The sequence below is a fragment of the Myxocyprinus asiaticus genome, chromosome 42, assembly GCF_019703515.2.
Source record: "Myxocyprinus asiaticus isolate MX2 ecotype Aquarium Trade chromosome 42, UBuf_Myxa_2, whole genome shotgun sequence".
In the NCBI taxonomy this organism is placed as follows: domain Eukaryota; kingdom Metazoa; phylum Chordata; class Actinopteri; order Cypriniformes; family Catostomidae; genus Myxocyprinus; species Myxocyprinus asiaticus.
The window spans coordinates 34,168,869-34,194,545 of NC_059385.1; the positions used below are offsets into that span (position 1 = coordinate 34,168,869).

General features: G+C 37.8%; 1 protein-coding gene across 2 annotated transcripts in view; it reads left to right on the forward strand.

Annotated features, from left to right (window-relative positions):
- chd1 (chromodomain helicase DNA binding protein 1) overlaps positions 1-25,677 on the forward strand; it is a 112,951-nt gene that overhangs the window by 66,157 nt on the left and 21,117 nt on the right. For both annotated transcript variants that reach the window (XM_051683221.1, XM_051683220.1), the window contains exons 17-29: positions 353-505; positions 890-961; positions 1,623-1,772; positions 9,061-9,209; positions 9,383-9,479; positions 9,768-9,863; positions 9,964-10,140; positions 10,583-10,743; positions 12,533-12,574; positions 12,656-12,789; positions 12,882-13,020; positions 21,360-21,510; positions 21,643-21,765. In XM_051683221.1, the coding sequence (XP_051539181.1) occupies positions 353-505; positions 890-961; positions 1,623-1,772; positions 9,061-9,209; positions 9,383-9,479; positions 9,768-9,863; positions 9,964-10,140; positions 10,583-10,743; positions 12,533-12,574; positions 12,656-12,789; positions 12,882-13,020; positions 21,360-21,510; positions 21,643-21,765 (1,644 nt within the window). The remainder of the gene's footprint in view (positions 1-352; positions 506-889; positions 962-1,622; positions 1,773-9,060; positions 9,210-9,382; positions 9,480-9,767; positions 9,864-9,963; positions 10,141-10,582; positions 10,744-12,532; positions 12,575-12,655; positions 12,790-12,881; positions 13,021-21,359; positions 21,511-21,642; positions 21,766-25,677) is intronic.

Genomic DNA, 25,677 nt, shown 5'->3' on the forward strand with positions numbered 1-25,677 from the left:
CAATAGGATTCCATTGTGAGCAGAGCTATCCAGTGCAGCATGAACAACATAGTGACCAACAAAATAATTTGAAACAGATTGACAGTAATTGCTGCTTAGGTCAAAATCTCATTAAGATGGAAGATATGTGATTTATTGCTTGACACTGTATGCAACGTCACACCTATTAAGGACACATTGTTTGAATTTTCATTACAAAACCCTTGATGTCAGTAATTACATGTCAAATTTGAGGTCTTTTCAAAAGTTAGTGCAGAAGCATAAAAATCTGTCTTTCATATTCACAACTAACTAAAACCATTGTGAATTCAGCAATGCCTGAATACTGATTGGATTGTTATTCTGTCTGCAGCATCTGATTCGCAGCAGTGGAAAGCTGATTCTTCTTGACAAACTGCTTGTACGGCTGAAGGAACGAGGCCACCGCGTGCTCATATTCTCCCAGATGGTCCGGATGCTGGACATCCTGGCCGAGTACCTGAAGTACCGTCAGTTCTTATTCCAGGTGATTGAGGAACTCTTTCAAAGTGAGGAAATGAGAGCTGCAAGTGATGGTGGATCAAGATATGACTTGTAGGGTTCACACGGTCGACAATGGGAAAACCTGGAAATATATCTGAAAATTTAATTACTTGTGATTTCCAGGCCTGATGTGGCTCTGTAGTCAACAAACTTTTTTTGTTGTTGTTGTTGCTCATTTAAAAAAAGTTTTTTTACGAATACATTTAAAAAAATATATGTATTGACTAAAAAAAATTGCCTTAGAATTACTCTTTGTGAATGCAATATCTAAAACGATATTGTTTTTTAATTCTTACTGAAAGTAATTGAAATGTATTAGTCAAAAGATGTGGGAACCTGGAACTTATGGAAACATTTGTGTTTTTAGAGACTGGACGGTTCCATAAAGGGTGAGATGAGGAAGCAAGCGTTAGATCATTTCAATGCAGATGGCTCAGAGGTATGTTAAACACACTTTTTTACAGCATGCGAACCAGACGCGACACGATTAGATTCCAGCTACAAGCAATCTGTCTGTCCTGTTCGCACTAAAGCTGCATTTAGACAAACGCTGATAATATGCAATCCACATGGGAAAATTAGTCCATGAATTGCATCCTAATTCAGTCTGTTATAATTATGTTCACCGGTAGGCCTGTTATTTAGCTGATTTCCACGTGACAGGGAATTGGAGAGAAAGTATGTGGAACTTGTCACCAACTATAACCATTCTGAATCAGTGTGTGTGGCAGACCTCTCTCTGAAAAGAGGGAGATTTCAGCAAAACAGTTGGTAGGTGTTACACCCTCGGCCAAAATTTCGTTGTTTTGAACCAGCTAGTGAGATGTCTGCTTTAATGTACTGTTATGAAATAATTTTGGACCAATGAGTGTTCACAGTGGACGATGCTATCCGCCTCAATGCCGCAGAAATAGTAACCAATAGAGGGGCTGAATGTCCTGTCGTTGGTTGATTTTTCATGATCGTGGCTGGTTAAAATAAAATCTAACACAGAAAAGATACCTTTTATCGCACGTCGCTTCTGGTTGGGACAATTTTATAATGTCGCATGCTGCTCTTTATGTATTGGCTCATTCACATGACTGTCTTTGTCTCTGCAGGACTTCTGCTTCCTGTTGTCCACTCGAGCAGGTGGTCTTGGCATTAATTTGGCCTCTGCGGATACAGTGGTTATTTTTGACTCGGACTGGAACCCTCAGAATGACCTGCAGGCGCAGGCCAGAGCTCATAGGATTGGACAGAAAAAACAGGTGAACAACCCTCTAATCAGGGTTCCCCCATGTCCTGGAAAACCTGGAATTTTGCAGTGCAGTTTTCCAGTCATGGAAAATTAGTAAAATACCTAAATGTCCTGTAAAATAATGATTTGTCCTGGAAAATATTTCAGTATAATAAAACTGTTTGACTGTGTTGCAAGCAAGGTTTCCATTACATGTACAAAACATGTTAATGATCGGGACTCAGAATAGGAGTCAAATACACAAATTTGTATCGTTTTGTCACTGCTGGCGGCTGCGCATTGAAACAACATCACCGGTTAAGGGTGCTTACACCCTCATGATTGATTACAGCAGCAGCCGATTGTGTGCTTAGCAATCACGGTCCAACCGAGGCAGATCGCTTGATTGGTTACAGCTACTGCCAATCGCTTGCTTGGTTATAGCAGCGCCTGTACAGTGAGAAGCGGCATTCGAGAAACTTCTCATTCATAAACTGAATGACCTTGTATATGTACTGACCGACTGAATGAGAGTGGCATGTTGTTCGTTTACTTCAGCATCGGCATGCGAGTCTACCTTGTTCATCAAGGAGAGAAAAGGGCGGAAGAGTTATTAATGTGTAAAGTGACTGATGTTTATACACGTTGAAGGGCTTGCATATGACTTGCGTCAGTGCCGCCAAATACATTGAAGTCTATGAAGTGACGTGTCAGCGCAACCTCAGCTCCAACTTCACACCCAAGTATTTTTCACACAATTTTTGCCTCACAAATGATGTCTTTGAGAGTACAAAGCTACAGTAAATATTTTAAAACTGTCCAAATTTATAGAGATATTGAATGTCTCATAATTTATTTTAATTATTACTAGTGCTGTCAGTTGATAATTAGTTTTTAATCACGTAATTTTTTTGTAGTTAATCACGATTAATCGCAGATTTTGAAAGTGCTGAAATTTTACACTATACTGTATATACTACTATTCCTGTCAAAATGCATTTATTTCCATCTTGGGAAAGAAAAAAGAAAAAAATTAACAAAATAATGCTTTATTAACATTTTCCAAACAAAGCCTTCCACAGTATAAAGATAGAAATGCACTAATATATCACCAATTCAAGTAACATTAAACGTTTACCAACGTCTAAGTGGGAGTTTGACTAATTGAAAGAACTAGTCCCCATATAGGTTGCATATTCATTGCACTAGGCATTACATCTCTTAAAATGTCATCCTACATGATATTAATCAGCCGGCAGACTGTGGCTATTCGCTTCGGCAATCTTGAAGCTGGTTTCATGATTCGCGTCAAGGCATCAACGCATCAGCGCTACTTTGAATCTCAAATGAAGAGTGTTTGCAAACAAAAACGTCTCATTCTGATTTTTGGCGATAGTTTAGACTTGACGTGCTTCTGTGGTAATTAAAATGCGCCTTATATGCTTCGGAAAATAACTGAATTTCTATCACAAGTCACAGCTGGACTTTTTTTGTACACCAAATAGCATTGAGAGGTCCTTTCTCTATCATTTTATCACGGAAGCGCTGTTGTGTATGTGTGTGCGTGCAGAGATCATTTTTTTTTACTGACATGACAACCTCCGCAGCTCTATCATAGCAGAGAGTGTAACGATCAAGTAGCGTGACAGTACCGCCCATAGAATGTCTATGGGACTGCCGCGTTTTGCTTGAAAATGTTTTAGATAAATTTGTTTTTATTTCTAATAAAAAGTTTGATATGATTATGGTGAACTGAAATAGGTTGCGGCACGCTTCTTGCCGAGTCGCTCATTTTCTCTGCACTGCGCAGCGCTATACAGTCATGCCTGTAAACAGATACGCTTAGCACCAAGATAATTTATCCATGTCTCACTTAATTTTATATTATTATTATTTTACGTGAGTGTGGTAGATGTTTCTGTAGATGGCATGGCAGGGTATGAAACTAGCGGGTCATTTTGCTGTCGTCTAACCCTCAACTGTGGCAGGCGACTTGTAAGAAGTCTCGAAGTGACAAATGACAAACGCAGTTAGACACAAATACATGCATTTGAAGAAGCACACGTGATCATATTTTGAAAAACAGATGAAAGAAAAGCCATCGATGCGTGTCTCTGATTCGTTGTGTGTCGAGTTTTATTGGCGCTCACGCACGCAGCGCGAACATGTCTCACGGAACAAGTGCATATAACGAGTTCTCACTATTCCTTCTCTGTCTGTAATCTGGGAACAATTTACAGAAATAGTGTCATCTATGAGAACGCTGAATATGATCTCAGACCATCTCAGGATGGAAGGACATTGGGACGATAGACGAATTGTCATATGTGTCATAATTCAGTTGCTACAACCTTAGAAATGGTTCTTGAGCAAGAAGTTTCTCGTCTGTGCTTGTCTACTCTTTAGCCTCCATTTGAATGTAACATTCCCCAGCTCTATAGGACAGCTGTTAAATAGAACATCTGATTCACTCACGTTTTCACCAGACCTCTTATTTTACAAATACTACTAATCAAAAGAAATATTTAGCAACATTGCAGCAGCTCCATGAAGCCCAGAATGTCAGCCAAAGGAGAGTTGTCAGCTTAAAGATTCAATCTTTATGGAAACAGCCAACACCTGTGCAAAGCAGGAGGACTGAAAAGTGTCTAATAATAATGTTTATTGCATCTTATCTCTTATTTTAATCTATTATATTTATTTATATGGCCATTTCATTTTTCATTGCATCAATATGTCCTATTAAGTTAAATTACTAATAATTAACTTTAATAATTGTTCAAAAATAAATAGGCATAATTATTGATATTGTACCTGTAATTATGCAACTCTAAGTATTACGCTAACTGTGAGAAATAAAACTCATAACAGCTGAGGAAAGGTGCACACTTTATTATATTCATGATGAAATTAGGCTCAGAATAGAGGTCCACCCTGTTTCACCAAGGTCCACTCATTTGGAGATTTCTGGCCTTGCCCCTGCTCCGGGCGGACATATTACAAAGGTTCCGCCCTTCCCAACATGCGTTTTTGCAGTATTAACGGTAAATGCGTTAATCGCGATTAAGAAAAATGAATGTGTTAAGGTTTTTTTAATTAATCACATGCGTTAACACGTTAATTCTGTCAGCTCTAATTATTACCTTATTGTTTCCAAGTATCCAGAGACCCCAGTTATTGAACTACAGTAATACATAAAAAAATAAATAAATAAAAAAAATACGCTACAACCTAAACATAAACAAGTCCTCTCTTTACTTACTGCAATCAAAGCAATTGCCACTTTTTTCTCTTCCAAATAAATGTTTTCAATATTTATTGTGCACATCTCCTGCTTTCTTGTGTGACAAACTTGTAAAATCGGCCCTCCGTGATGCTTACTACAATGCTTGTCATGTGGAGGACAATGCGCCGCTTGATGCTGGCATTGACGCCTCGACTCGCCTCATGTGAAATGCACCTTACAATGAAGAAAGGACATTATTGAAACTCAAAATTATTATTATTAGGCTATTTTTGTTGTCTTTTCTGATCAAAGTCACGCTCAGTAGTTTAAATACTGTAGGAAAATGATACAGTAGATCTGCTTTGTTCTTATAATGCTTAAACATTCTACTGAAGTCAGTAGATTTAACATGCAAATTGTAATAAAGGAGAAGGTAAGCATATTTTTGATGCACATTAGTATTATTAGACTATTATTGTCTTTTTGGATGAAAAGTCATGCTCGGCATTTCACAAACTGAACGGCATCTCCAGAAGTTGTCACTAAACTAATTAATTAATGAAACTGAACAAATTTGTGAAACAGAAGCAAGCCACACCAAAATACCCTTTACATTTCAGCTAATTCTGCACAATTGTGCAGATAATTTTCTATACTTTAATCATTAAAATAGTTTAAGTTGGTGCTTTTGGCTTATTCTTTCTTTAAAAATAACCCCGAAATACATGTCCGTGGATCAGTGATTCTCAACTTTTTCGACCCTCATGAGTTTGCATCCCTGTGAATTATATACTTCAGACAATGATGACAGTTGGACCACTGATTTAAAAAAAAAATATATATATATATTTCACACTGGGTTGGTAGCGTGGTGGTTCGGCCTTAATACCTCGGGATGTAAATTCATTTTCAATAATTCAATGATCGGAGTCAGCTTATACCATGGTCTCCACATGTAGTATGTTGAAAACACGGAATCTAGTCATAAAAATGCCATTAGCAATAAAACGCAGAATGTCTTGGAATATGACATGTTTGAATGTACAATTAATTAAATTAAAATTGTGATATGTCCTATTGTGATAAACAAAAAAACAAGTATCTGATTTAATTGAATAAAAAAATAATCTGCAAGTGATGTGCACTATACCGTAGAGATGGCCGCTCATACACTGAAAACACTTTATCATGACCATCACGCACGTTCTTGTGTGTGTGATATGATTGAGACAGAGAGCACTCTGAAGTGCGCAGCACATACAGACTATGTATTTATTTAATTATATCACAGCTTTACGGGGATTAATAATCACACTGGGCCATGGAGCAAACTGCTTATCTGGAGGTGAGAAACTACCGTCAAAAACACACAAACTCCAAAATAAAAGGTCTATTTAAATGGACACATGTATTTTATCTTAAATATTACACTTGTTGGATGCATAAAATGTCCTGGAAATTTGTGCCTTGAAAAGTGCTTGAAAACATGATATTTTATACTGTACTATACATGTTATTCTTAATGTACATTATTCCACATGTAATTGTATTACAGTATGTTGTTTTATATTATCCAGGCATTAATCCAGACATCAAAATAGTAGTTGGCTTCGGGAGTCCGTTTGGAATATACTCGTAGCAAAATACATGTGCAAATATAAATAGGACGTATACTTATGCAACAGTGATCTTTACTCATCTCCTTTGCATAAAAACACATTATACAGTATACTCCGAATGCATCAACACCATGGAAAGAACATAGTAAAACGGTTTGGTGAATAAATGCTTTAACAGCGTTCGATATATTAATCTTTAGCATTGACAGCTGGGCAGGGCAGGAGACTTGTATAAATGTTTGTAGAACAGCAACGGCGCCACCTACTGTACAGTGGTGAAATTAAGATTGAATCCCAAATAGCCTTGCTCAATTACTAAACCTTAAAAGGCTTAATTTTAAAATATAGTCTGCATTCAGTGATTCAGTCAGTGCTGTGTGAGCAATGGCACCCTCTAGTGGTCTGTATGGCATAATCCATTATACCACTGGTTAAAACGTTTTTTTACGTTGTGGTTCACACTTTCGTGGAATTGACCAACATATGCATAGTATGAATTTGAAATGTTCTATCATATACAGTACATATAAATGTGAGTACTGTTGTTTAAACTGCAAAAACAAAACTGCAAAAAAAAAAATTTGAAGCGCAAAATAACTTTTTTCATATCGGTCATGTTGTCATAAGTTTTTTTTGTTTTTGTTTTTTTGTGTGTCTTTATCTTTTTATCTTCTGTTTATTTTTCATTGTGGTTCTCTTTACATTTTGGCTGGTTATGTGTTCAACAGATCCAATTCATGTTCAATGGAAATTATTTATTGTTAGAACAGTAAAGAAGCTTTTGTACCTATTTGTAAATTTTAAAGCAAAATTCCTAAGTGAAACAGTGATCTGAAGTATTGGTATCAGCCTATAGTTTTTTTGTTAAAATATGTCAGCCATACATTTTCATATCAGTGCATCCCGATGTCCCAATAAATGCTTACATTGTCAGACACAATGTCTGATAAAAATATGAACACAAAGCCAATCCTATCCTAATTGGATTTGCTGCCTCTAAAGTTTACCTTTCCAGATTGTAAAGTCCTAAGTTGTACCTACAGCGAGTTGTATCCAGAGTGAACATTACTCACAAAAATAGCCTGCGTCATTCCCGTCTCTAGTGTGTACACAAATGTGTTGGTAACCGATAACCTGTACTTAAGAATACTGGAACAGTTTGATATTCATGACTTTTGTGTTCCATCAACGGTTGTCGTATGTGCAATCTTCCGCATTGCTGTCTAAAATACTGACAGTGTTTCCCTCAGCAACAACTCTGCCCCCTACTGAATCTACATCGTGAAACTCAGTGTGTCCAGTGTATATTGATTCTCGTATGAATAACTCTTGTGAGCAGACTCACAAAGGGCCCAGTGCTATCTGAATCTCAAATAAATGACTTATGAGCCGGTGCTTTTGAATCTGCAGCATTAAACATAATTCGCTTCATGTGTAGTTCGATTCCCGAACAAATGACTCTTCTTAGTGAATTAAAATTATGTATAGAGCGCAGTTCTTAACTGATTGTTCATATGACAATGTGATAATGAAAAAACGAAAAAATAAAAAATATAATCATGAAAGACTGACAGGTGTGAGTCTGGTGAAACATATGTTCTATTTATTATTTGAAGTGTTAGGGAATGTTATCTAAAAATTTTATTAAAAAAAAATAAGTTACTGAGAATGAAAGTAATTGTCAGATCATTAATAAAACAAAATAAAAAATAAAAAAAACAGCGCGTTTTGCATTAAAAGGTGCCTTGCTGTCACCTTGCTGAGAGCTCTCTTTCTCTCTTTCTGAAGTTATAAGCATTCTATCATGTCACTATGTGTGCATCATTTTTGTATTTATTTATTTTTTTATGACGATGTGGTGCTGTCCCCTAACTTCTCAGGGATCCTCAGGGCATGGTGCTAATGATTCTAACAAATTTTCCTTTCAACAAAGCGTTATGTCACGAACCAACCATCTCCCCCTCTCTCTCTCCCTCAGCTTCCTGTGTACCTTAACTGTCCTACAAAATAAATGTAAAAAAAAAAAAAAAAAGTTAATTAAAACTGGTGCCAGTGATTGTAAATGGTTTTCTTGTTTGTTTGTCTTTTTTATCCTTAAAAACAAACACCATTTTGAATTATCCATCAGTGTTGTGAAACATTTTTTGTAAATGATGTGAAGTGTTCTCTTACCACCACCACACAAATTCACCCTGTTACAGCTCAAAATAATCACAGCAAAGAGATGACCTGAAATTTGACCATTGGTTTTTTTTAGTTTTTCTTTTCGCCCTCAATGTAGGGTAAGAAAAAGCTCACACACAAAACGTTGTGTGCAAGCTTTTTCTTATTGGATTATTATTTTTGGGCATTCTTGCACTGATTGCCAAGTTCTGATTTATATTTATATATATATATATATATATATATATTAGGTAATAAAACCATTTTAACTCTAATAAAATTTACACACTGCCTTGATTTTTCTCTCCCAGGTGAATATATACCGTCTGGTGACAAAGGGCTCAGTAGAGGAGGAAATTATTGAAAGAGCCAAAAAGAAGATGGTGTTGGACCACCTCGTGATTCAGAGGATGGACACCACTGGGAAGACGGTCCTTCATACGGGTGCTGCGCCTTCCAGGTACAACTCTCAATATAACTTTCCTACATCAAGACTAAGTAATCATATTTTAAAGGCATGTTCAGGACCCCTGTAGTGCTCAAGTGGTTCCTTTTTGTGCACCAAGTAACAGAGTACTTTGTCCTCTTCAGAATTATATAATCGCTCACTATGATTGTCTGATTCCTCTACAGTTCCACTCCGTTCAACAAGGAGGAGCTGTCGGCCATTCTGAAGTTTGGTGCTGAAGAACTCTTTAAAGAGCAGGAAGGAGAAGAGCAGGAACCTCAGGTCTGTAGGGTTATTCTAGATTGGTCCATGGTTCTTTCAGTCATGGAAAACCTGGAAATACCAAGGAATTTTAAAATTGTGATTTTCAGGCTTGGGAAAAGTCAGACATTTCTGGGAATATAGTTAGTTCTAGTTATGCTCATTATAGAATGATTATAAAAATCCTTCATTAATTATGAATAACTGAAATTCATGGAAAAGGTGTGAGAATCTTAATGGCCCTCTGTATATGTATGTGCGCTGGTGTGCAGCTGCTTGTGTTTGACATGCTGTTGGTTGATCTGGTAGGAGATGGATATAGATGAAATCCTGAAGAGAGCAGAGACCAGGGAGAATGACCCTGGACCATCGAATGTGGGAGAGGAGCTCCTCTCACAGTTCAAGGTATATGCTTTAGCACTGTTCCAAGACCTTCTCAAAGAATGTCTACCAGACCCGGCACATGATTAACACGACACCAAACAATGCTTGCTCTGTCCTGCAGGTGGCGAACTTCTCCATGATGGATGACGAGGAGATTGAAATGGACACGGATAGGAATGATAAGAACTGGGATGATATTATTCCAGAGGAGCAGCGAAGGAGACTCGAGGAGGAGGAACGACAGAAGGAGCTTGCAGAGATTTATTTACTGCCCCGCATGAGGAAATGTGCTAAACAGGTTGGCCTTTTTTGTTTATAGGAAAGTGGAGTGTAGACAGGGAAGTTGGGTTGAGAGAGGGAAAGTGGGATCAGGACATTACCCAGGTCAGACTCGAACCTGAGTGTTTGTGAGCCAACAGCTCTTATATGTCCTGAGCATATGTACTGACCACTGCGCCACAGCTCTTACCTGAACAGGTTAGCCATCACACGCTACAACAATTTCGGCGAATGTGCAACAACCTGCTTGTTTGACAAAAGTCTGTTTGTATAATGATTTTATTATGGAGGATCATATCAGATGCATATTTTACATAGTGATTCATATACCTGTCATACATTATATAAATAAGCATACCATTCATACCAAACTTGTAAACCCAGGAGCTGTTCCAGTTGCGGGGTGGTACTATAACTGTAGCTCTTGACAGTGTTTTTATCCATTTATTTGGTAATAACAGATCAACTTTAATGGTAACGAAGGCAGACGCAGCCGGAACAGGCGATACTCTGGTTCAGACAGCGATTCTGTCTCAGACAGAAAACGGCCCAAGAAACGGGGAAGACCTCGAACCATTCCAAGAGAGAACATTAAGGGCTTCACCGATGCTGAGATACGCAGGTAAAATATTTGATGCCTAGGTTATCGAACATTTTGGATTTTTTTTTTACCAAGATGACAGTAGTTATTTTATTGTATGGTAACAGTATATTTCACAATCTTTTTTGTTTGTTTGTTTCAATGTTCTTTATTAAACATGCTGATGCCAATTATTGAATAATACAGTGAATTATATATATCTAATGACAGATAGGACTGTCACAGTTATGAAATTTCGCTGACGATTAAGTGTCAAACATATAATTGAGATTAATTGACAATTAATTGTCTTTTTTAGGGCTATGACAATTAATTGTCATATAAATTGTCATATTTCCTAAGGTGCATGTGTGTTTCATACACCTTAAGAAGTCCTTTTTTACATATTTAACTTCAGATAATAAAATGGGGATATATGATTTCCTTTTAAGGCTTTAAAACTTATAAATTACATGAAAAATATCAAAATATTTCCTAATACTTAAAATGTCTCTTTTTGGTCAACTTTAGACTTTGTGAATTTTACATTTACACTGTTGTTTTTGGAACTCATATATTTTATAATATATTTTTAAAATAAAAAATATAGATTTTTTTAAATATATATTGTATTATAATATACTATATTATATTATGCATTAGTAAAATATTTCTGTCCTGATTTCTTCACTTCCACACATTATTTTAATGCTCTTTGATTAAACCCGCAAGCCCTTGTTTCTCATGAAGCAAAACCTTTGAGATTCAGTTTCATCATTTGATCACTCCACAGAAATAAAATTTAGTGCCTCTCCTCTGTGTCAGCTGGAGTGCTTTGCATTCAATATCAAAGTTTAGATTTTGTTTATATTATTGCGGGAGTTTGGCACGAGCCTTTGCTTGACGGCACATGAATCAGAGCACTTAAGAAGAGCTTCACGTGCTCTTCCGGACAGGAGCTGATCTGGTTAACGTCCACTTTGCAGCTCAGTGACGCTGAGTTCAACTGAATGACACACAAATGCGCCATTGATGCCATTTATATATTCACTTAAAATTCCCTTATTTGGTCATTAAAATTTGATGGAAATATAAAGTGCACAATAATCAGATGATTATTTAATAATTGCGACAGGCCTAATTTTTGGGAGAACAATTTCATTATTGACTCCCGTTGCTCCAAACCTATTATTTTTTTATAATATATACTTTATTTCTTCTGTGAAACTCAAAAAGAGAAATGTTACAAATTTTCACAGTTGGAATGCACTGAAATTTCGGCAGCTGAAAATTTTGTCTGAAATTTCAGACCAGAGGCACTTTCATTATTTGGTAATTAAACCCTGTGAAGAATTTTTTTTAAATTCACTTTTTGTGTTCCATGGAAGTCAGTCATGTAAGTTTGGAGTGACATTAGGGTGAGTAAATAATGACAGTTTAAATTTGTGGATAAATTAATCCTTTAACAAATGAATGGTACTTCATGTCATTTATTTATTTATATTTTCTTATAATATTTATTTTTATTTGTAACTTGATGGATGTAAACCAGAAGACCACCAGTACAAATACAGCTTCGCATTTTGTAACAGTTAAAAAAAGAACAGTTCAAGACGCAAAACTAATGTAATAAAACGGATATTTCCAACTTTAATCTGATTTAATGCTGCAAGTTGCTTCTTTGCTTGGCAACTATATCAGGCACTAAAGAAAATCGACAGAATAGCAAAATCTCTACTGGTTGACAAGTTTTTACTGCTGCCCTGTATATTCTTTCATACAATGTTATAACTTAATGTCTTCCAATATAACTTGTTTTTTCTCTTTACAGATTTATCAAGAGTTACAAAAAATTTGGTGGCCCATTAGAAAGGTAAAAAGCTTTTTTTAATCAATTTATTTGGAGGCAGTGCCACCTTGGTCTTTTGTTTACGTCTCTGTTTGTGGTTGACAGGCTTGATGCTATAGCACGAGATGCTGAGCTTGTGGATAAATCAGAACATGATCTGCGTCGGCTGGCTGAGACCGTACACAATGGCTGTCTGAAAACCCTGAGGGAGAACCCCTGTGGACCGGAGAAAACCTCAGGCAAGAGCGTTGTGAAACCTCTGACACACTGACCCTCATTTGTCTGTGTAAACTATGCCCTCATTGTCTTTGGTCTTGCTTTGTGTCATCAGGTGGCAGACGAGGAAAGGTGAAAGGACCCACCTTCAGGATCTCAGGGGTCCAGGTTAACGCTAAACTGGTGATTTCTCATGAGGAGGAGCTGGCACCATTACACAAAGCTATTCCTGCCGACCCTGAGGAGAGGAAGAGGTAACCAAACACTAACTACTGCAGAACTGTGTGTTGAAGGAATTCTTGTCTTTAACATCAAGAAATTGGCACAAACAAGTTTAAGCAATAAGCAACAAATAAAAAAATAAAATAAAATAATAAAAGGCATCAAGCAATAAATCCTTTCACGACAACACATTTTGTTGAAAATTTGGCTTCTTACACACGGTGAAATCTCATAGTCAAAAACGTGCCATGCATAACTATGTATTAAACATGAAATTTGTTCTGGTTAGCTTTAGTCGTTTTGCTTATTAAAACTTTCAGTGAGGACAGAAAAAAGGACAGGCACACCAAGCTATTGCACAGAGTTAAAGGAGTCATGACATGCAATATATATATATATATATATATATATATATATATATATATATATATATATATATACAGGTGCATCTCAATAAATTAGAATGTCGTGGAAAAGTTCATTTATTTCAGTAATTCAACTCAAATTGTGAAACTCGTGTATTAAATAAATTCAATGCACACAGACTGAAGTAGTTTAAGTCTTTGGTTCTTTTAATTGTGATGATTTTGGCTCACATTTAACAAAAACCCACCAATTCACTATCTCAAAAAATTAGAATATGGTGACATGCCAATCAGCTAATCAACTCAAAACACCTGCAAAGGTTTCCTGAGCCTTCAAAATGGTCTCTCAGTTTGGTTCACTAGGCTACACAATCATGGGGAAGACTGCTGATCTGACAGTTGTCCAGAAGACAATCATTGACACCCTTCACAAGGAGGGTAAGCCACAGACATTCATTGCCAAAGAAGCTGGCTGTTCACAGTGTGCTGTATCCAAGCATGTTAACAGAAAGTTGAGTGGAAGGAAAAAGTGTGGAAGAAAAAGATGCACGACCAACCGAGAGAACCACAGCCTTATGATTGTCAAGCAAAATCGATTCAAGAATTTGGGTGAACTTCACAAGGAATGGACTCAGGCTGGGGTCAAGGCATCAAGAGCCACCACACACAGACGTGTCAAGGAATTTGGCTGCAGTTGTCGTATTCTTCTTGTTAAGCCACTCCTGAACCACAGACAACGTCAGAGGCGTCTTACCTGGGCTAAGGAGAAGAAGAACTGGACTGTTGCCCAGTGGTCCAAAGTCCTCTTTTCAGATGAGAGCAAGTTTTGTATTTCATTTGGAAACCAAGGTCCTAGAGTCTGGAGGAAGGGTGGAGAAGCTCATAGCCCAAGTTGCTTGAAGTCCAGTGTTAAGTTTCCACAGTCTGTGATGATTTGGGGTGCAATGTCATCTGCTGGTGTTGGTCCATTGTGTTTTTTGAAAAGCAAAGTCACTGCACCCGTTTACCAAGAAATTTTGGAGCACTTCATGCTTCCTTCTGCTGACCAGCTTTTTAAAGATGCTGATTTCATTTTCCAGCAGGATTTGGCACCTGCCCACACTGCCAAAAGCACCAAAAGTTGGTTAAATGACCATGGTGTTGGTGTGCTTGACTGGGCAGCAAACTCACCAGACCTGAACCCCATAGAGAATCTATGGGGTATTGTCAAGAGGAAAATGAGAAACAAGAGACCAAAAAATGCAGATGAGCTGAAGGCCACTGTCAAAGAAACCTGGGCTTCCATACCGCCTCAGCAGTGCCACAAACTGATCACCTCCATGCCACGCCGAATTGAGGCAGTAATTAAAGCAAAAGGAGCCCCTACCAAGTATTGAGTACATATACAGTAAATAAACTTACTTTCCAGAAGGCCAACAATTCACTAAAAATGTTTTTTTATTGGTCTTATGATGTATTCTAATTTTTTGAGATAGTGAATTGGTGGGTTTTTGTTAAATGTGAGCCAAAATCATCACAATTAAAAGAACCAAAGACTTAAACTACTTCAGTCTGTGTGCATTGAATTTATTTAATACACGAGTTTCACAATTTGAGTTGAATTACTGAAATAAATGAACTTTTCCACAACATTCTAATTTATTGAGATGCACCTGTGTGTGTATATATATATATATATATATATATATATATATATATATATATATATATATATTACCAATCAGCCACAACATTAAAAGCACCTGCCTAATAATGTATAGGTCCCTCTCGTGCCGCCAAAACAGCGCCAACCCGCATCTCAGAATAGCATTCTGAGATACTATTCTTCTCACCGCAATTGTACAGAGCAGTTATCTGAGTTACCATAGACTTTGTCAGTTCGAAACAGTATGCCCATTCTCTGTTGACCTCTCTCATCAACAAGGCATTTCTGTCCACAGAACTGCTGCTCACTGGATAATTTGTTTTGATCCGTGGCATAAGAAAGTAGTTCCATGTACAAATGTGTTTTTTATGACCATACTCAGTTTTTCACTTGTTCATTGAGCTGTTGTATATAAGCAATATCACACTCGCAATCGTGCGATATGGCCCTAAATCAGCACTGCCAAATCACAGCAGTGCTGATGTAGGGCCATATCGCACTCTTGCTCGAGTGATATTGCTTACATATCTTCCCTGAGGTCCACTTATGTCAGTAAAGTTTTTTTGCACCATAATTTAATAATATATGATAATTTTCCACCCTGTTTCTGGCCCTCTATCTGAAGCGCTCAGTTTTGAGCTATCTGGCCCTTTAAGACTTCAATGTAAACGTCCACTGTTCTGATTGGCTAACATCGTGCAACCCCTCAAATACAGCTATATTTGAAACTCATTCGGAAGAAAATGAACGAGCTTCACATTACACAAAACTGCATTTCGTGGTTAACACGTCATACACCCAACACATTTCATCTGAATGTATCAAAGTGTTCACTCAAGCACAGCAACTATCAAACAGTCATGACATTTGAAACATTCATGAATGAATCTGCTTACAGTACTCACATGTCACATAGTATTTAACTGCTGCATCTTTCAATAACATTTCCTTTGCAAAACTTGAATCATATTGTGACTGGTTCACAAGCAGTCCTCGCTGGTACGAGCCCAAAAACACATACAATCCACAATTAAATGTTCTGAATCCATGAACGTAATACAATCCATGGTGATGTTGGGTGCTTTAACAGACCAAAGCAGAGACGCTGGTCGTCACCGTAGTGACAAATTGTCCATGCATGTGTTGTCTCCCAGACAGTGGCAGCATCAGAATGGGCCACATTTTTAAAAGTTGTGCTTGTACCGCTCTTAAAAGGCGATGCACGTCGTCGCATGTTTACAAAAGACCAACAATTAAATATTGCACAGATGGGTGCAAAAATGGTCCAGGATGCTTTCAAAACAGCAAGACACAGCGCAGCTGAATGAAATAGAATGGAGGTCTCCTTTTTTTAAAGTTATAACTTGACATTGCGTCTTTTTTAAAAGAGGCGTGAGATGCATTATAATGGTCAAAGCTGTTCATCTAGTGTAGAAAAACATTTAAATCCAGATAGGCACATGAAGGTGTCCTGTCCCCGTAGATGAATCTCCTATGACTGATCCGGTCTTCTCTTCACCTGTGTGACTGAGCACCAGTGGGCGGGGCCAAGGGTGCAATGACTAAAAATAGGTGTTTATATCTTGCTGAAGAGGCAGTCATATGCAGACGTATTTGGTCCTTGTGATGTCACAAGTTCCACAAATTCCAAACGAGCCTTTTCAACAGCGTGGTTTAAATAAATGCTCTTTATCTATTGAGGAAGTTTTCAGTTCTGAAATTACAGTATGTTTTTATAGTACAATGAACACTTATATGTCAAAGGATTAAGGAAATTTTGATTCCTCATGTCATGACCCCTTTAATCTTTATCACGTGGCCTTTTGGAATACTCAGTTTTGATTGTCAATCATGGCATTCACAGGTCTGATATTTCTGAATAAAAACTGCACATCCGGGCACAAAGTGATATTTCACCTGAGTATTGGAACTCATCTTTCCTGAGGAGAGCCTCAGGTTCTAATTACTTTACTTTCTGAGAGAAAATGAGGAAAATCTTGTTAATAAAACACTGCTCGTGGTATGAAACTGACCCTCCGCTATTAGTTATTATTACTTACTGTTGCTGACGCTGTCAAGATTTCCTACCAGCATCTGTACTTTTGCAAACATGGAGAGAGATACGATTGAGTAAATTACCTCAGGAATTATTAAATAATGCATTCATCAACAGCGTTTTTACTGTATGTTAGGTAGGCTATATACAGCATCAAAAGTAACAGTCAGTATCTGGTGTGGCCACAAGGGTAGGGTTGCACCAGCTGAGCGTAAGTTCTCATGTAAGTTGGGAGGTAAATTTCACACTAAGGGCTTAGTAATTACTAGTTCGTTTGTAACTAAGTCAGTGCTTAATTTGGTTGCACCACCTGTTCTTAAGGCAGGACTTAACTAGTAGGTCGTAAGCTCTCCATAAAGTGATGCGTAGTCGCATAATATGATGTTTACCTGTATTTATCCAATAAGCAGCCTTCAAATTTGTAGACAGAAGTGTTAAAACTTTTAGTTTGATCTTGTTACTGTTGATGTTCAAACCTTGTGTACTCGTGTAACTGTCAGATGTAATAAATTATGTCCCCATTAAAATACGATACGTAATAAAAGTAGATTTAATAAATAGTATATGTGCCCTGTGTAAATAACAATATATAGGCTAGGAACTGTATCTAAAATAAATAAGGGGTGATAAATAAGTACTAATACAACAGGCTGGGAAATTAGACATTTTTCATTTTAATATCCTATATATATTTTGAATGTGTTGAAACTTGACACTGGGTGACGCATCCTGAAAACTGCACCGTTTGAACGGTTTCATGCTGAAGAGCCGCTTAAAAATAAAAAAAATAATTCTTTCTCTCGTAAATGTAAACGAGTGAAAATGTCAACATCATAATGTACGTCGAAAGGACTGAAGCCTGTCATGCAAAACATGAGCTCATTGATGTCATAAAATATCAGTCTGCTTTTTTATTCCAACCGTTACTCCTGGTCAGAGGCTTCCGTAAATATTTAGTTTATATGTAGGGTTACATCCTACCTAAGTTTAATGGTGCAACACTCAAATATTTAGTAATGCGTAAATTGTGACTTAGTGCCCATTTATGCCACAAATAGGCTAAGTTGTAACTTACGTATAGCTGGTGCAACCGGACCCAGCTGCATTAAGTACTGCAGTGCATCTCCTCATCATGGACCGCACCAGATTTGCCAGTTCTTGCTGTGAGATGTTACCTCACTCTTCCACCAATGCACTTGCTAGTTCCTGGACATTTCAGAGGGAATGGCCCTAGCCCTCACCCTCCGATACAGCAGGTCCCAGACGTGCTCAATGGGATTGAGATCCGGGCTCTTCGCTGGCCATGGCAGAACACTGACATTCCTGTCTTGCAGGAAATCACGCACAGAACGAGCAGTATGGCTTGTGGCATTGTCATGCTGTAGGGTTATTTCAGGATATGCCTGCAGGTTGGGTACCACATGAGGGAGGAGAATGTTTTCCCTGTAACCTACAGCGTTGAGATTGCCTGCAATGACAACAAGCTCAGTCCAATCGATGCTGTGACACACCGCCTCAGACCATGACCGACCCTCCACCTCCAAATCGATCCCACTCATTCCTTCGACGATAAACGCGAGTCCGACCATCACCCCTGGTGAGACAAAACCGCAACTCGACAGTGAAGAGCACTTTTTGCCAGTCCTGTCTGGTCCAGCGAAGGTGGGTTTGTGCCCATAGGCGACGTTGTTGCCAGTGATGTCTGGTAAGGACCTGCCTTACAACAGGCCTACAAGCCCTCAGTCCAGCCTCTTTCAGCCTATTGCGGACAGTCTGAGCACTGATGGAGGGATTGTGTGTTCCTGGTGTAACTCGGGCAGTTGTTGTTGCCATCCTGTACCTGTCCCGCAGGTGTGATATTTGGATGTACCGATCCTGTGCAGGTGTTGTTACACATGGTCTGCCACTGCGAGGACGATCAGCTGTCCTTCCTGTCTGCCTGTAGCGCTGTCTTAGACGTCTCAAAGTACAGATATTGCAATTTATTGCCCTGGCCACATCTGCAGTCCTCATGCCTCCATGCAGCATGCCTAAGGCACATTCACACAGATGAGCAGGGACCCTGGGCATCTTTCTTTTGTTGTTTTCCGGAGTCAGTAGAAAGGTCTCTTTAGTGTCCTAGGTTTTTATAACTGTGACCTTAATTGCCTACCATCTGTAAGCTGTTAGTGTCTTGACTGTTCCACAGGTGCATGTTCATTAATTGTTTATGGTTCCTTGAACAAGCATGGAAAACATTGTTTAAACCCTTTACAATAAAGATCTGTAAAGTTATTTGGATTTTTACAAAATTATCTTTAAAATACAGTGTCCTGAAAAAGGGACGTTTCTTTTTTTGCTGAGTTTATAAATCGTTATCATCCATTGAGGCCAGATCGAGAATATCACTATATAATTTTTTGCCTATATTGCCCACCCCATCATGTTTATTTAAAAAAATAAAACCTTTTTTGTTGGTTTTCCAGAAGAAAAAAAACTAATGTCGTGAAATATACCGTTACTGTGATATAAAATTACTCCAGGGTTTCCGCGGATCATAAAAAGGTCTTAAAATCTTAATTCGCACTTCCATAAATTAATGTCTTAAATCGGATCAACAAGTCTTAAATTCATAAGGTCATGGCATTAAATGTTGCATGAAGGATTGCATTTAAGTAGGGTGACCAGATGTCCTGGTTTACAGTCCCGTTTTTAAGAAGTGTGTCCAGGTCTTCCGACATTTCTCAAAATGTAAATGTCCCGGTTTCAGCTGGTAGGCTCACTGATTTTTTTTTAAATATCCTTATTTCCCTTGTCTCTGGTATCGCTTGCAGAGAAGAGAAGCAAATTTGTTGCGTCACACACTGATTTGACGATACTTTAATTATAGTCTTCAGCAAATCAGCTGAACTGTATCTGGTTACCATGGCAATGACGTCATGCGCTTGGTGATCGCTCTCTTTGTCCTCCTGTCAGTCAGCGCAAATGCCCAAATAAAAATGCGTTTTCAACAACGAGCTGAAAGAAGCAGATCCATTTCTTCGTGCAACACGTGTAAATGTAAGTGAGTTGTTTTCTGTCACTGGAATGTTCATTTCTCCATGAGCATGGAGGTAAGTCAGACAATGTCACATTCAGACAGCTACACTGCACCGTTTACATAGTACAAGCACTTAAATGCTGTTGAGATGTGGGGATTCTATTTTGAATTTTAGGTTCTAATGTTGAATTTTGCGTTTAAATGTGTAGCCTACCTGACATGACAAGTCATTTCATAATTACACATGCAAAATGACATATGGATGGACTAGGCTACATGGAATTTGTATACATTAAAAAAGCTAAAATGTGGTTAAATTGTGAAACAAAATATAAAATAAAATACATTTTCACAAACTATATATAAAGTTAAGTGCAGAAGTTTGCATACCCCTTTTGTTTGTAAGTTTTCACACCTCTCTCAGAATTTATACAAATATAAGAGATACAATATGATATTTTTTATGTAGTACTGCTCTTCAAAAACTTCATAACACAAAATGTATTTTGTAAATGTAATGTGCACATCCTGTTTAAAAGTTTGCATCACCTTTGTTGTTCTTGTGTTGCCTTCTTGAACATCAATGAATGTTTGCACCTTTTGTAATAGTTGTGTACGAGTCCATCAGTGGTCCAAAGCTGGGTGTCAATATCATATAGCTATGGTTGGGAAAAACTCAAATGTGCAGAGGATGCTGGGAAACCAAATAATGTTCAGTTTTTGGAGAATTTTTCTTAAGAAAAGTGGGCAGCTTCACTGCTCAGGACAAAGCAGGGACTCATGAACAATTTACACAAACAATCATTGAGAAAGCAATGCACCATATTAAGAACCAGTGGAATGTAAACGTTTGAACAGGATCATATGTGTGTAAATTCGGTTATTATATTGTCTTGTGGAATATGCAGTATGCGAGTATCTGTTATGTCAGTTAGCTGCTTCTGGGCAGTAATAAATAAAAACTAATTACAGTTTTTGTGATCCCTCTTGTTAAAAAGAAAAAAAAGATTATGCATTTACATTTAGAGAACATATTGACCTATTATGTTCTCTTTATTTTATTAAATTCTTTAGTTGGTCTTAAGAAGGTTTTAAAGTCTTTAATTTAGTTTCATAAAACCCGCAGAAACCCTGTACCTATACCATCACATGATATAAAATTTTGGTCATAAGTCCCACCCCTAGTCTATGATTACTGGCTCAGGGTTTATCTTATTCAGTATAATCTTTATCTTTATAATGACTGGCTCAGTGTCCATTATCCCTTACTTACCTTACTTTTTCAGGTATATAATCCCATGCCACTCAAAGGCAGCTCATTTTGACATTGAGTGGGGTAAAGAGGATGATTCCAGCCTGCTCATCGGGATCTATGAGTACGGATACGGCAGCTGGGAAATGATCAAGATGGACCCAGACCTCAACCTCACACATAAGGTTGAAAAACAGATGGGATGGGGATGACAAAATTTTGATTAATAAAATATAAATGAAATTGTATTCCTGTTATTATATATAATATATTATATTTATATTATACTATTTTTGTGACAAAATTACTTGTTACAGCTTCTACCAGATGATCCTGACAAGAAGCCACAGGCCAAACAGCTTCAGACAAGAGCCGACTACCTCATCAAATTACTGAGTAAAGACCTGGCCAAGAAGGAAGCACAGAAACAAGCTGGCATGGTGAGACACTGAGATAAAACTTGTCCTTTGTTTTTGTGTATCAGCTACACGGACAACCGAAGTGCATACTTTGGCCTTAATCCTCCCAAAAATTGCTGTTACACAAATCATCTCTCAGAATTTGAAATACTGAGACAAAACTGGGTACAAAATTACAACAATTACAGGTTTATGTATTATGGAATTATTTTGGATAACTGTTAAATATAGTTAGAGGTATACACCTACATTTAAGTGTAACCTCATGCTGCCTCCATTTTTTCACAAAATGTGTTTTTATCACTCATTGCGCCCTATTTTCGTACTCGTGTTTATGCTCAGAGCTATGCGCTATGACCGTAAGCTACATATGGGTGTATATATATATATATGTGCAATTATGTTGTGTGTCAGTAGATCAATATGATTTATGCTTGCATTTTCTCTAACAGAACCTACAGCCAATTAGTCTTAAAGCGCAACACCTTTTCCTTGCATATCTGTTAAACATTTTAAACACCCTCCTCCCGTTCCATATATGCATAAAGAGCGTGTGATAGAGGTATACCAGCTTTTCAAGAAATAGGATGCAGTTACTGCACAGCATAATGACAGAACATAAAAGCACAATTGTATAAAATTCTAAAAAAGCTATAAATCTCACCAGAGCCTGTTGTACTCATAGCAGGTCAAATATACAGTAATAAAACTGTTTGACTGTCGCTAGCAAAGTTTTTGTTACGTGTACAAAAAAAGGTAACAATCAGGACTTAAAATTAATGTGTGAAGCTGGCCGCTCATACTCTGACATGAACCTGTGATCTTTGTTGTAGATGCAGGGCTGTACAGTGCAACAGTTTTGCTCACTTTTGCAATTAGAAATTTAAATATGTGAAAATAAATTAACCCATTCTTACATCTGCAAAACGTTTCATTTCTAGCACTTATAAAATCCACAAGTTACGCTTACTAACAGCTTTGCCTCGAACATGTAAAATATGTCTGTCTACTTTTCTGTTGTGAAATCTGGAGTGCTCGAACTTAGGGTTGTCAAAGTCAATTGAAAAGACTGTATTGAGATCAGTTCTCAGTTTCTGCAGAAATCGGCTCTGGCATGAGCTGAACATTGGAAAGGGGTATGTGTGTGTGGCTGTAAACTAAAGCTTATTGGAATTGTTTATTTTTTTTTTAAAGGGATGAGCCATTCAACATTTTCTATCCCCACTTCCTGTTTCAGTGTGAAATACGTCAGAACACCAAATAAAACTGTGCTCGTCAAGACACTTCACTGCGACTAAATTATTTGAATAAGCTTCCAATTTGTTGCATGTCATGCCACAGTAAATAATAAAAACTGACCTTACATTCCTCTGCTAATAAATGTAAATTTCTGCTAATGAATCTTTTAGACCACTTGCACCAGTGGTACCACCTAAAAAAACAAAAGTGTACAGCCTTGAGTAGATGACAGAAAGCAAAGCACTCTGAAGTGTGCAGCAAATACTGACTATACAGCTCTGGAAAAAATTGAGACCACTGCAAAATTATCAGTTTCTCTGGATTTACTATTTATAGGTATGTTGTTGTAACATTTTTGTTTTATTCTATAAAGTACTGACAACATATCTCCCAAATTCCAAATAAAAATATAGTCATTTAGAGCTTTTATTTGCAGAAAATGACAACTGATCAAAATAACAAAGTTGCCATGTTTTCAGACCTCGAGTAATGAACAAGTTCATATTCATTTTCAAACAACACAATACTAATGTTTTAACTTAGGAAGAGTTCAGAAATCAATATTTGGTGGAATAACCCTGATTTTCAATCACTGCTTTCATGCGTCTTGGCATGCTCTCTACCAGTCTTTCACATTGCTGTTGGGTGACTTTATGCCACTCCTGGCACAAAAATTCAAGCAGCTCGGCTTTGTTTTTGGCTTGTGATCATCCATTTTCCTCCTGATCACATTCCAGAGGTTTTCAATGGGGCTCACCATGACAGGGTCTTGATCTGGTGGTCCTCCATCCACACCTTAATTGACCTGACTGTGTGCCATGAAGCATTGTCGTGCTGGAAAAAACAATTCTCAGAGTTGGGAAACATTGTCAGAGCAGAAGGAAGCAAGTTTTCTTCCAGGATAACCTTGTACATGGCTTGATTCATGCGTCCTTCACAAAGACAAATCTGCCCGATTCCAGTCTTGCTGAAGCACCCCCAGATCATCACCGATCCTCCACCAGATTTCACAGTGGTTGCGTGACACTGTGGCTTGTAGGCATCTCCAGGTCTCCAGCTAACCATTAGATGACCAGGTGGAGAATTGTTATGATCTGGGGGTGCTTCAGCAAGGCTGGAATCGGACAGATTCGTACAAGGTAACAATGTTACAAGCCATGTACAAGGTAATCCTGGAAGAAAACTTGCTGCCTTCAATGTGCTTGCTCTCAATGGGGCGCGTGGTAATTTGTGCGTGGATCGCGGAGAGTAGCATGAGCCTTCGCATGCTGGGAGTCTCCATGGTGTCATGCACAACGAGCCACGTGATAAGATGCGCGGATTGACTGTCTCAGAAGTGGAGACAGCTGAGACTTGTCCTCCGCCACCCGGATTGAGGTGAGTAACCGTGCCACCACAAGGACCTACTAAGTAGGGATGTGCACGAGTAGTCGAATACTCGAGTATTTGTTCTGCAATAATTATTCGAAAAGTAAAAATACTATCCGAGTTTCACAAAGTTTTGCTTTGCTGGCCATATACAGTGAGATGCATGTTAAATCCTGAACACAAACTAAAACTCGCAGTTAAAACAGAATGCACTGGGTGACACTGTTGAGTGTGGACACAAGTTGATCACATTTGATGAGCAAACCGTTCTGTCAGTATGTTTAGATGGACACCAAAAAAGCTTATTGTGGCTTTCTGCGAGAAAGCTGGGTTCCTGTCTAAATGTATGGATAAGCAGTGCACACTTTACTCCCATATATGTGCAGCTCGTCAGAAAGCAGCATCCCCGTAGCAACATAATCCCTGTGACGCTTCTGTAAACAACAAACATGGCATCCGAGAAAGAATTTGGTAGCGGAGGTACATTCCATCATTTAAACTGGTGTGTATAAATGAGTATAGTTTATTGAGCATGTGGATATGCTTGTTTTTCTCAACAAAAACGAGAAACAATATAAACAGAACTATTATATGTCAAGTGTTTATATTCGTCCTGTACGTTAACTGCATCAGTCTACTTCATTAGCAGTTTCTTTTTCTTCGCTTTGCGTGAGCTTAAATGCTTTCATTCTATATACTTTGTTTTCACGCATTGCTTGTTTAAATATTTTCAACAACAAAAAACAGAGGACATAATAAACTTGTTTTGGATATAATTAGAAGCTTGTTTTTTTTTAATGGTGATGCAACCTTTATGAATAAAAAAATAATTTTACAATGTCTCTTTCTCATTAATTACCATCATTTAAATAATAGAATATTGAAATATTCATTTTTTTATGAGCTTAAATATTAGAATACCAAATTATTGATGAATGCCCATCCCTACTACTAAGTAGTGGGAATTGGGCATTCCAAATTGGGAGATATTATTATTTTTTTATTTTTAAATAATGGGACTCCAGAGAATCTTTCTGCACTGGTTTGGTTCCGATTGGGTGAACGGACTAGGACTAGATGAAATAGCTGCTAAAAGACGATTTTGTTGATGCGGCCATGTTTTTCTAGGTATGTGACTGTCCTTATAGACCTTGATGGTACCTTAAACAGACACTGCATGCAAAATTTCAAGTCGATCGGTCCAGCCGTCCATTGTTAGATCCATTTTAACGTTTTTACTTTTATAGCACCACCAACAGGTGGAGATGCACAATTGTTTTTGTATGTCCTTAGAATGACTCCATACATATGTGTACCAAATTCGGT